The sequence below is a fragment of the Falco cherrug genome, chromosome Z, assembly GCF_023634085.1.
Source record: "Falco cherrug isolate bFalChe1 chromosome Z, bFalChe1.pri, whole genome shotgun sequence".
Classification (NCBI taxonomy): domain Eukaryota; kingdom Metazoa; phylum Chordata; class Aves; order Falconiformes; family Falconidae; genus Falco; species Falco cherrug.
Genome location: NC_073720.1, coordinates 62,441,623 through 62,454,566, shown reverse-complemented (window position 1 = coordinate 62,454,566; position 12,944 = coordinate 62,441,623). Strand labels below are relative to the sequence as shown.

The window sequence follows — 12,944 nt, the reverse complement described above, 5'->3', positions numbered from 1 at the left end:
ATAATCTGCAGAGGAGTGCATTTTAATGCATGATCCCTCCAGCTGCCTGGTTGCCCCCAGTCCAAGAAGCTTTGTTTTAGCATCAGGGCTCTCCCAAAAGACCTTGTTTTTGCAAGGAGTTGAAAGCTACCCAGACCACAGCAGGAGTCCGGTCCTTGGCCTCACAGGCATTCCTGAGCCCAGCTGTTCTCAGATGACACAAAGCTGGCAGGAGCTGCTTGACTGTCCTTGTTTTGCCATCATTCATGTTGGGATCAGTAGGTATCATTCAGATTGCTTGGGAACACTGATACGTTCTGGGCCTTTAGAGATTATTATCAGCTTGCACAGTTTGAAGTGATCCTGGAACTGTTATGTCTCCTTGTCTCTCGTGTGCACCAGGAACTTGAGGTAGCAGCCAAAAGCCCTTTCCAGTCTCCACCTCCTGCAGTTGCACGGTATTTGCTTGTGCAGCAGTATCTCTGCTTAGCTGTTAATGAACTAGAGCTGTGCTGCTGTTTCCAGGCTTGTATGCAAATGCTCAGTGATTGCACTGAAACTAAATGAGAAAAAGGTACCTGAGATAGGCTTACTGCCCTTGCTTGTGTGTGTTTCTGCCATGTGCTAGCCTGGATCAGAACACAGTTGTGCTCAGAGCTTTTAGGGAATCCACCCTTCACCTCCCATGTCATGTCCTGCCACATCCTTGGTTTTTATTGCTTTGCATCCTTTATAGAGGTGCAGAGCCCGTATCATTCCTCATGGAGCACTGCGTTGAGGGACTTTTGTCCGAAATGTGTCAAAAGCAGAGGAGGGGTTGCTTGGTAACATATTTGTATCACCCAGTGCACTGTAGCCTTTCCTGCTACTTAAAAAAGCTGTATATATAAACCCGAGTAGCACACTGGTTTTCCCATAGCTGCTTGTGTCTGCGTGTTGTTCTCTTTCTCAAAATAATTGTTTTGCAGATTGATTTTCAGGTCTGCCAGAGAAGTAGCGCTTCTAGTGACAATTCAGTTCTTACTTATTTCTTGAAAGTAAACATCTTTGCAGAGGAGAGATGTTCTGTAAGTGCCTCCTTTGAACTGATGAGTGCAGGTCCAAGCTCATTCAGCTCCAGAGAATTCATTGTGGAGATGGCCCTTATAAATACCAGCAGAGACAACGTTACCATACTCGGTCAACCACAACAGACAACCTGTAGGAAATTAGACCTTGTTAGGTCTGGTACTCACAGTTTAAAGAGGACTGAAAATTATCTGGCTGAAAATAATCTCCGCTAAGCCTGACTGAAAGGTTAGGGGTGCTTTAGTCTGGGAAGGGCCCTTGCCACTCGGAGCAGCCTGAATTGTCACACCGGTATTTCGTTTTCCATCTTCCCCTCCACAGATTTGCACTATGCATGAATAAATTGGGACGTATAAGAGGTAGATTCAGCTTCCTGTGGTTTGTTGTACTCCATCTTCCTCCTCTGTATAACAGGGGAAAAAACTGAAGCAGTATTGAAATGCTGGGGTAAAAAAATGTTATTATTTGAAGTGCTTGAAGATACTGCATGATGAAACAGGTGACAAGTAGGGTAGAAAGAAAAGAATCAAAGGCATGCCCCTTATTTGAAACTGGTTTAGGAACAAAAGCAGCAAGTATCCATTGAATGTGGAAATCAGTGGAAAAAAACAGGCAGTTTGCAGCTGTGTGGTTTTATTTAGGATATGTTAACAAACCACGTAGCTAGCTGTGAGTATGCATGTGTGAAAAGAGTAAGAACATACTTCTTAGATTCGTGATTACAGATAATGAGTATATTCCACCAAAGTATTTTCTGTAACCCAACATGCATTTCTGCAAACATGTCTATGATGTCTATTAATCACTTATGAACTCTTCATATGTCAAACATTACTGTAGTGTGCCAGCCCCTTTTTCTCTTCTGCCCTTGCTCTCTTTGCTTAGATCTTAAAGTACACGTGAGAAATTATGCTTTATTTTTCCCTATTTCCTACTTCAATTTTGGCATTCTAAGATAAAAGTTAGAAATGCAGCTAAACAATTGGTTCATATTGCTAAATATCAAATATTAATAGATAATATTTTCAGTTATTTCAGTTTATATTAATAACTTGAGAATGTATGCCTGCACCTGACTAACCTTGGTACCTAGGCTATCTATTGGTCTGAATTCCAATGGCTCTGTTGCTTTGTGTCTCACTTAATGTCCCTGCTCCTGCTCTTGTCAAGGTTTCTGCACTTCTATACTTCCATAATTCTTTGGACTTCTTCCAGCTGTTCAGAAGATCTTTGGTCTTTCCTTTTTGCAGTTGTGGATTTCATAGATGTTTCCCTGGATTTCTTCTTTTTTCCTCTGTTCTCGCCTCCTCCTTTTTTTTTCTGATCATATAATTAAATCTGCCTCTCGGCCACTTTCCATCTCAGTTTAGAGGTTTAGGATTTTATGGCAATTTTTGCATGCTGGATATTTCCATCTTTAAAAGAGTATGTTGCAAGGGCTAAAGAAATCTTTCTTTAATTTCTTCCCCAGCTCACAAATCCATACTTCCTTGTCTTTCAGTGGAACTTTTTTGGTTTTGTTTCATTCCTTCTCTTCCCTCATTGGATTCTGCCAATGTTGTCATCTATTTGCTATAAGATCTGCCCTTCCTTTCTCTCCCTTCTCAAATTGTTTATTTTGTCTCATGTGCAGTACTGCAGTTGCTTTCATTCTAGTAATAAATGTAACCTTCAAAATAATTTATATTACATTAGTAATGACTCTTAAAGCTGGTAGAAGTATTGAGCTGGTGTGGTCAGACAATTTTTAATCATACTTTTTGAGCTAGTCTATTCATCATCCATGCCTTCACCAATTCAGAGAAGAAACTTGCTCTTGTGAACTTTTTTTTTCTTTATTCTTGTTCTTTGGTCTTCCTTTATTTTTCCTTAGAATTACTACTAGTGTGGAAAAGTACTTTCTGAGGAGATGGTGCATACTGCTCTATTTACGGTGGAGGTTTTGGTGACCAGAAATAGTTACCTAAACTGTCCCTGGGCAGTCTGGTGGGTGGGCGACCCAGACATGAGATTCTGACCTGGTGAATGTGTGACTTGTGAGATTGGTGATTTTACAGGTCAGACAAACTTGCCCTGTTATCCTGCTCAGAATTACCATCCAGTACTCAGCATTGCTAAAGTTAGAGCAGTTATTTATAGCAATTAATTCAGCATGTAATTTCAGAAATGAAGGCCTGAATCAGTAAACACATCAAGAAGCATGAATAAGCAGGCAGTTTCTTTTAAGTTGTGGTTGCTCCTATGATACAGTATTAAAGTAATGACTTCAACAGATTTATAACTGTGCTGTGCTCTGAGTTTTCTTTTATAAATGCTTTCCTGAGCAAAGCTTTGCCTAGCTGCAGTCTTAGCCGTGTTCATTTTTCTTTCTGTTGCTAATGTTGTTTTACAAATCCTTAAGAATTATTGGCTTTGTAATTATGGCCAATGGTGGCTGCTCAGTAATAAAACATAGACTAAAGGAAACCTGTCTGCATTAAAGTTTTATATAATATTGTCCTTACATAAAGTGGTTTTAAACTTTGGAGTAAATGAATGCTTAGCATTTTAAGCAACTTTAACACTCTGTTTCCTGCTTGCCCTTAAATTTAGAATGTTACTTGCTTTTGGACTGAAATCTGCCAGGACTAGCTTCTGGGCATAGGTGAATATTTTAGCAGTTTTTAAGACAGGCGTTGAGGCAGGGATTTGTTTTTATGAAAAATACATCCCTAGTGGTTTGGCTGTTTGTTTGCTTTTAAACAATGCTGCAGCTTAAGCACTTGGGGCGTTTAGTTTGGAACAGCTTGGGTTAAAAGAAACAGTAATAAATGTGATTTTGATTTAATGAAGTTTTGGGGTTGCTCTTTTTTTCGATGTAAATGCCACAGTATTAATTCTGTCTGCACTGGCATTCCACATCTGCAAGCAGAAACATGCATACATGGTTTATTTCATTTTATGCATATCAACAAGCTCAAGTGATTGGTTTGTATCAGTAGAGCACTTCTGTCCTTAAGGTTTGCATTAGTGCAGCTGTACCCATGTTGAAATTATATATGTCTATTTGAACAAAGGAGGCCTCAGATGCAAATATGTAGAAGACACATGCTATGAATGTGCACTTTATGCACTCTGCTCAGTTACCTTCATGATGTAATTAGAGTTAAGATGTCTAATTCTGAGGCAAGTACCCATGTCCATTTTTTAGCAACTTACTTTAAACAATGGAGATTTGATTTGAAGTTTTGTGTACTTTTTTTTTTTTTTTTTTTTTTTTAACAGAGAGACCAATGGAGGAGTTTGGGTTCATTTTGTTTAAGGTGTAGCATGCCCCCACGATGCAACAGGGAAGTTATGAGCGTAGTTAGCCTTTATGTGCTCTTCTTATTGCCACTTAACAGCTTTCTATTAGTAACACACAATTGTTCTGCTCCGTTACATAAAACACACAGGGTTTTCTTTCTTTTTTTGTAATTTGCACATACCTAAAAATTCTGTTATTTTGACAGCAACTCAGGCAACCTGGCCTTCAGTTTGCATACAGCTGAGGGAGAGACAGGGGCATTCTTCAGGGAAGTAGAATCAGAGTGTAGGGGATCATAGCAGGCATAAATTATACTGCTCTGGTGACTGGAGACGGTTACAGCTTGAACTGTTTCCTCAGTGCAGTAGATTGAAGAGATCTGTATATGTTTGCGCAGAGGACATGCTGCTGCTTCTTCAAGCAGAGGTTGCTAAAGCGCTGGTGACCCTATAGTGAAAGAAAGCTAGGCTTTAATGCAGCTTTAATTTTGATATTTTTTTGATTAAGGCATTTCAGCTTGCTTAATCAGTTCTTTGTGTAAATGTATTATATTTAGTATAAAATCCTACCTTATTTTAGAGAATAGGAATCACAGTTGCATTCCATGCTACAGGTGTGTATCAAATCGACTGAACTTCTATTTCACTAGTAAAATTGCACCAGTTTGTTTTGCAGATGGACTGTTCCAACAAAATCAGCATAGAAACTTGCGTATTAAAGTAAACACTTTATATTTGGGGAAATTTCCTTTTCAGATGATTTCTTCCCTCTCCTCTCATCTCACACTCTGAGGTTCTGTGGGAGAAATGAGCTCTGTCACTTTACCTTGTGGCATAGTTGTTGTGTTAAGCAGACCATTTTTTCTTTGCTAAGTATTATTCCAAAGTAAGCACTATAATCTTCAGCTTAGGTCTAGTTTGGCTTCTGCAGGCTATTGGTTTTTTAAACATTTTAGTCCTGAAAACCATTCAGTGTCAGTTCTACAAGTTATGTGTTATGAAAATCATGCAGTGTTTGTGGTGTATGTCTGCAGAGAGCTTCTGCAAACTGTTGTTTGGGTACTTTGCTGGTATTTTCTTGTCTGTACATACACGCTATATGATAGCTTTAATTAACTGTACATTTGAAAGCGTGTTTATTCTTTGAATTTCTTTGACCTTTAAATATGAGAAAGCCATCCTGTGATACATTTATGTAAAGTTTTTTCAACACTAGAGCTTTCCATTAACAACAGGTTCTTCGTGTGATTTGTTAGGATCATAATCTTGTCTAGAGGCTTAGCTCCATCTCAGAGAGAGTAACTTCTATACATATAGTGGAGCTGCACTGAAAGGGTTACATAAAACAAGCTGAAACTTTCAATAATTACTCTACAGTATTACATTTACATATTTGCACATTGCAAATAGTTTAAAAAACTGACGACAATGGAATTTTAAAACAACCTCCCTTCATCTTCTCCCTATGTGAAAACTTCGTGGCCACCACAGGACAAAATACAACTTCTGTGCTCAAGCCAGAAGCAATTAGGGTTTGCCAGACAATGAGAAAATCTCCAAACTATTTAAACCATGAAAGTGGAAAAACCAGAATGTTATGTTTTATTGTAGGTTCGGGAACTGCAAACACGTTTGCAAAGTGTGCAGGCAACAGGCCCCGCAAGCCCAAGTCGTCTCACTTCTGCCAATCGACCCATTAACCCCAGCACGGGAGAGCTGAGCACAAGCAGCAGTAGCAATGATATTCCCATAGCCAAGGTGAGCTCTTTTGTGTTGCAGTAACACTTGCCATTTTCTGGGAAAAGCAGGCTTCATTTTGCACAGCTGCTGTGCAAGCATGTGATTAACTGGGAGATACCTAGACTCCCCAGAGTTTTCTGGAGTCCTAAGCAGGCTCGTGAACTTGAGCTGCAGAAGGGAATTATGCGCTAATGACTGTAATTCTCTCACGTATCACTTTTACAGTAGTTCAAGTTTGCAAGTGGAGCTAGCGAACAAGTGCATTTTGTGTAACCTTTATGGAGTGTGGGTTCCTGTGTAACCTGTTCAGCATTCTGACTTACAGATTGCTGAAAGGGTGAAGTTGTCAAAGACAAGATCAGAGTCTTCATCATCTGATAGACCTGTCTTAGGATCAGAAATCAGCAGCATAGGGGTAAGGACTAATAATTATGTGCATGCATGATGCTGTCTGAAGATGACTCATATTCCATTAAAAGCAGCATTGTTTTCTTACTAAATGAATGTATGAATGAACTGAAAAATTTCAAAAGTTCTTTTGAGAAAAATGTGGCGACAGAACATATTTAAACCTGTATTAAGATCTCATTTTCTCATAATATTAAGATCTCATTTTATCATAACTGGTGGCTAGAAGTCATTCTCTGAGTGACTTCAAGAGGATAAATTTGGAGTCAGTTCTTCCAAGATCCTGCTCTTCAAGAGAAGACTCTTCAGTTGCATTTCACAACTTCCAGTCAACAGACAACAGGTTGCTTTGTAATGCCAATGTAAATTTGTAACACTGTTGGTACTGTGTGTGAATATTTGTTTCACTGAGGAGTTTGCGTTTCACTTACCACTGACCTTTTGCTAAGCTTTCAAGAAAACTAAGAATTTGCATATTAGGCTTTTAAATATATGATGAAATAGTGGGCTTTACCATTTGGTTAGTAGAATTTTTAATCAAAATAGCTTCTTAAAGTGGAAGCTTGTAAATGTTCTATGCAATGTAAAATTCACAGTAAAAACTGATTGATGAATGCCTTGAAGTGAGTGCATGCAAGCAAGTGAAGCTCTCGGTGCAGACCGCCTGTGGGAGGAATCCAGTGGTTGTCTGTTCACAATGATCTATTAACTGCCCTGTGCAGGTGTCTAGTACTGTGGCTGAACATTTGGCACATTCCCTCCAAGACTGCTCAAACATCCAGGAAATCTTCCAGACTCTTTATTCACATGGATCTGCTATCTCTGAAAGTAAAATCCGAGAGTTTGAAGTGGAGACAGAGAGATTAAATAGGTAAGGTTTTCTGCTATTAGCTTTATTAAACTTGTTTCTCCTTTTTGAACATTTCTTAGTTCATTCCCAGCTCAGCTGTGGCAGCTGCAGATAAACATGGAGTATAGTTGCTGATGAGAAGATGGGATTGTATACTAAGGATTCTTACCATTAGTATGACAGTTTGGTCATGTATTATGAGATCAGCATGGCACCTTCACCTGTGATGGTTTGCACTGTAGAGTATCCTTCTCTATGGCTGACCAAGCAGACATGGCGTCTTTTTTTCATGAGAGGTATCACTGCTAGAAATAAGACTTCCCGTAACTTTCTCCCTATCATTTTGGAATTATCTTGCTTTGTTTTGTCCTGGAAAAACAGAATTGTAGCATTAATTGTATCAAAAAAGGTACTGATGTGTGATGATGTGGCATATGTACCAGCAAATAGACGTCTGTCTGCAAAAGAAAGATTGCAGCTTTCTGGTTGCAGTCAGAATGCTGCTGGTGTTATCCTTCAATAAAGCTTTATCAAAACCATGTTGTCTTTGGCACATAGAATCAAAACTGTGGATCAGGAACATGAGAATCATGTCTCAGCATGTTTCCTTCCAGGTTCTCTCTTCCCCACAGCTATCTCAAATTTAGTCTGATTAGTACAATATCTCTTTTATTTGTAGCTCATGTTTTTGTAGTGCTGCAAAATGTGATCCTTTTCTTCATCTTTTTTTTTCTTTTTTTCCCATGCACTGCACAATTATGCTTTGACTACATGTGTCTTTATAGGAGGTGTCAAAGAAGATACAGGAGGTTAAGCACGTGAGAAGATCTAGCATCTAGGAAATACAGGGCTGTGTTCGTTCTGATCATCGAATAGATGTATACTAACCCTTCTTTTTGTGTTTGTCAGTTATTTTAGAGTTCTGAATGGCACTGATTTCTCCATTATCCTACCTACTCAAATTCTGAAATCATTTGCCTGTTTGTTTTCAGTGTATGTTCAACTTTCATGATTAGGCATTGTACATTGATGTGTAGTGCAATTAGCAGTGAAAATAAACAGTAATGCTGATATTCTGAAGCCCCGTTTTCAGATTCAGTTAACCTCACTGAGAAGAACATTACATTTAAGTTTTTATATGAGCTTCTGTTTGACTGTTGCTAGAACTTTGGAAGATTTCATTGTCTCATTGAAACTTCATTTGTATTTTGGAGATTACCTCTCTAATCATAACCAAAATACTAGTTCAAGTGAAATGGTTTTTCTGGATGTTCCAAAGAAAGGGGTCATTTGTGCAGCTGTGTGATCCCTACACACACACACACACATTGCACTAATGAATATGCCACTTAAAACAAGAAGCAAATGTTGAAGGATGAAGTGAGGAATGGAGGCAGATACATTTTATGTACTGTATTTTATTTTATTTTACATTTATACATTACTATTAAGCAAAAAGTTAATACTCAATGGTCCTACACAATCTGGTGGCTAATAAGAGTAGAGCTTTCTGCTTGCTGCTTTTGACAGCATAACAATGCCATTTTATGGGAAGGAGAGGAGAAGGAGAAGAGGCGGTCCTAAGAGAAATTACTATCCTCTTGGTTCTTTATATGGGACACAAGACTGATAGATTTTTGGCATCTTCATTAAAAGCATTGTGTAGACCAAATGGTATTTGTTGTTTTAAATTATGATTGTTCTAGAGTTTTCAGGACAGTGTTTGCAAGCTAAGCTTGAAGGTTGCACATTACTTCCTTTTCTACAGCCGTATTGAGCACTTGAAATCCCAGAATGACTTGTTGACAATAACACTGGAAGAGTGCAAGAGCAATGCCGAGAGGATGAGTATGCTTGTTGGGAAATACGAGTCCAATGCCACAGCCCTCAGGCTCGCACTGCAGTACAGGTATGTACCTATGCAGAGGGTGTCTCAGCCAGAAAGAGAGGGAGGAGGGGAGGCTTGCTAGAAGTCTTTGCGAATGAAATTGTTGGTGTGCCATATAGTAATACTGTTTCTTTTTGTTTTCTCACTGAAAAAACCATCCCTTTGGTTAAACTAATTGACGAACTACAGAACTGAAGTTATTGATGCAAGTGTATTTCAACCCTAGTTCACCAGCAGTAGTGAAATTGATCTAATAGAAGTATACAGATTTATCTCTTAATTTTCAAATACCATAATAATATTTCAATTAGGTGTTGTGTGTAGGCTCTAACTGTCTGTGCTGTATCCAGTCTTAACATACAGATTCTCTGTATTATGCTGGCATCTTTCACAAGACCAGTGGACCGAAAAATAGTATTGTACTGCACATAATTCAGAGTTACTTTATATTACATCAGTTGGAATTGTGGATTAATTGCTTGGTGTTTAGTTACAAGTATCTAAATTTGCTTTAAACTATATGTAATAAAGTGATGTTATTTAACTCCAAGTGCAACTAATTTGGAACAGGCAGTTCTGGTCTTAAGACAAATTGTGTGTCTTTTAAAAAATGTATTCTGTTACTATCAGCCTTGAGCAAATTACAAGGAAATGTAAATTGCAAATAGGTATATTAATGTATGTATTTTCAAAAACATCAGAATGCAACAGGAATGACTGAGTGACTCACAACTGTAGTTAGAAGCTGTTGTGTTGTAGAGAGGAAAATCTGACATGCAGGACAAGGCAATAAGTATTTTTCTTGTCTTTCCTCCTTACTATACTTTGTATAGTACAGTTATAGAGTATAGTATACTGTATTTTGTGTACTAAGAAGGCCTGAAAAAGGTTTCTCGAAGGGATCGTGTCAACCACCATTTGTATTGGAGACACTATTGAATGCTTGTGACAAAAGCTAGGTGTGTTACGTCGTTCAGTATCCCTGCTGCTAGACAAGTAGTAGGCAATCATGCAGTTCATCAGCTACATCTGGTTTATTGTTGCTGTTGTAGGTATTCTTCCCCTCTAAATTGCAGAGTTTTGTGCGATTTTTATTTTCTGTGGTTTCTTTTCTCTTTCAGCGAACAGTGCATAGAAGCATATGAGCTGCTGTTGGCATTGGCAGAAAGTGAGCAAAGTCTCATTCTTGGGCAGTTCAGAGCTGCAGGTGTTGGTTCTGTTGGTAAGATGTCAACGAATCACTTTATGTATTTTTTTTCTTGCATGTCATTTAGCATTACAGTTACTTGTAATGGTGAATCACGTCATGACCCATCACTTAAGAATGCTCTCCAGCCTTTTCTTGTTTTTAGCTAAATAAATCATTTTACACACCAAAAAAATAGGGGAAAAGAAAAAGAGAGACTGGAATTAAATCATTAAATTCACCAGCAATTTAAATTAACCTAAATACCCTATCACATGAGGATGCCTATTCTGATGGGAGTGTGGCAGCTACAGGCGTGCAACTGTACGGAGTGGAATTATTAAACAATACTGATGAGCATATGTGGCTTAGGGCCATAGAGTTTTTGCAACTGCAAGTAAATGTTTTGTTTGAATCCCCTAGAAGTTGAGTATCGTCTATTAAAAACTGGGATTAAGACAATACAAAGGTAGCATTGAGTGGTTACCACAAAGCAAAAAAAAAAGGGGCTCTTTGCTCTGAAATTTTTAAATACTCTATTTAATGTTTTACTGTGATGTTGAAGATACTAGCCTATGTGTTCTGGATTGTTCTTATTTTATGGGTAGTTAATCTGGCTAAGTGGTATTTATTAATATGCTGCCTGCTAAGCAATGGAATGAGCTGTTACCTACGATATCATATCGTGCATATAGTGCTATCATATGTACAGTTTGTAAGCGTTTGGAGCCTGACATTGCTGCTGGCTCTGCTTTTCTGACAGAAAGAGGTGTTTACTCAATGAACATTAATCTAGGTTTTATAGTCCCATTTCTTCTATTGATAGAAGGTAGCCATAGTAATGTTCAAGTAGAAGGAGGGGAAACCTTCAGAATAACTTTTCATGCCGTGCTGAGGCATAGTAACTACCTGGTTGAGACAGTATGGTAGCAATAGCTTCTCAGGGACCACTGAAATGTAAATGGAAAGCTTTTAGAGACAAAGTGGGCATCTGGCTTTAGAGCCACAGGACTGACATGGTCAGCCTCTTGTTTCAGACGACTAGATGCAGTCAGCCCTCAGTCACTGTGCTGCTTAACCTTGCCTCTTATTTTGTATCTCTCCCAGTGCCAGAAGCAGGTGCTTGTGTACCTGTTTTAGCCTGTGCAGTATGCACCATACACTGTAAACATGAGAGTGGATCTCTGAGATTTTCAGCCACAGACTCTGGTCATTCCTTTCTACAGTGTGCTAGGGAGCTTTCCTGCTGGCAGAGGTTAGTGGCTAGAAAAAGTGAATTTGGTCTTGGATTTTTTTGTTCACATAGGTGGCAGAAAGAAATCTTAGAGGGGAGAAATACTTTGGGATTGAGCAGGGTTTCATCTCACATGCATATTATGAAAGAGAGTGTAGTTTCGTTTTTATATAGGTGTCTGTCTACAGCTCTTAATTATGGTATTACCAATTACCGCCCTGTGATAGAGGTAGAGCCAATTTCTCGTTACATAACACAGCTTGGAGGAAGTTGTGTTTGGTTTACGTACCTTTACTTCACCATGAAATCTGATTAAAACACCTAGATGAAACAGCAGATCTTTGGTTTAAAGACCAGTCAAGTTTAATATCAACATCTGTGAGTGGAAAATTCATGGGAGTTGCTTCTGCATCACTTGCTGCTGAGCATATCCAGCTGCTCTTAACAGGACATTCTCCCTTCCTTTCTCCCACATTAATGTTATTTCTAGTGCACGCACATCACTTAGCAAGTGTGAAGTATGGGTAATTGGTCTTTGACTCAAATAAGGATGAAATGAAAACCTGACATAGAGCAAAATGGGATTTTTTTTATACTCTCTGACATCTTTGCATCATATTTGGTGAAGTATAAATATATTGTAGCTTTACTCACACTTCCAGCGTACTCACTAATGTGTCTTACTTTAATGACTTGACTCCAGCAGGAGTTAGGTCTGTAAGAGTAGTGACAGTGGTGGTGTTTGTCCTGCCTCTGCTGAAGGGATGGCTTACGAGCTGCATAAGATGCTACATAACCACTAGAAATTATACCAAATTCATGAACACCGGTGCTAGTTTTCTTTTTTTGTTTTCTTTTGGTTTACTATGCATGACTATAAACTCTGAAAGGCTACTTCTAAGCCATAAAGCAATTCTTCCAGCTGGAAAGGTAACCTCTAAGAAGGTGTTCTGGTAAACCATTATGCTTGAGATAAAGATGCTTGTGAGAAAAAGCACTATAAATGACCACACTGTGAAACAGCACTGGACTGATTGGAATAAGAGTTGTAATTTAGGCTGAGGCTTTTCCAGTCTGTTATTAATTTGAGTATCCTAACCTAATCATAATGCACAATACACACCCTTAAAAACAGGGAAGCTAGCTAAGATAAAACTCACTTAAGACATGTACCCGGAGCAATAAGTACCTGGAGCTTGTGGCTCGGAGGGTCATACATTCAGACCAGTAGTCCGGTTACCACTGATGCTCACATAGAAGTGAAGTTGCTTGCACATTACAGATTGGTAATTTATTGTCATCATCT

General features: G+C 38.7%; 1 protein-coding gene across 3 annotated transcripts in view; it reads left to right on the top strand.

Annotated features, from left to right (window-relative positions):
* Positions 1-12,944, top strand: part of MCC (MCC regulator of WNT signaling pathway) — a 230,775-nt gene that overhangs the window by 187,011 nt on the left and 30,820 nt on the right. For 2 of the 3 annotated variants that reach the window (XM_055698402.1, XM_005441623.4), the window contains 5 exons: positions 5,944-6,090; positions 6,398-6,487; positions 7,203-7,351; positions 9,099-9,239; positions 10,340-10,440. In XM_055698402.1, the coding sequence (XP_055554377.1) occupies positions 5,944-6,090; positions 6,398-6,487; positions 7,203-7,351; positions 9,099-9,239; positions 10,340-10,440 (628 nt within the window). The remainder of the gene's footprint in view (positions 1-5,943; positions 6,091-6,397; positions 6,488-7,202; positions 7,352-9,098; positions 9,240-10,339; positions 10,441-12,944) is intronic. The other variant, XM_055698403.1, reaches the window with a different exon arrangement.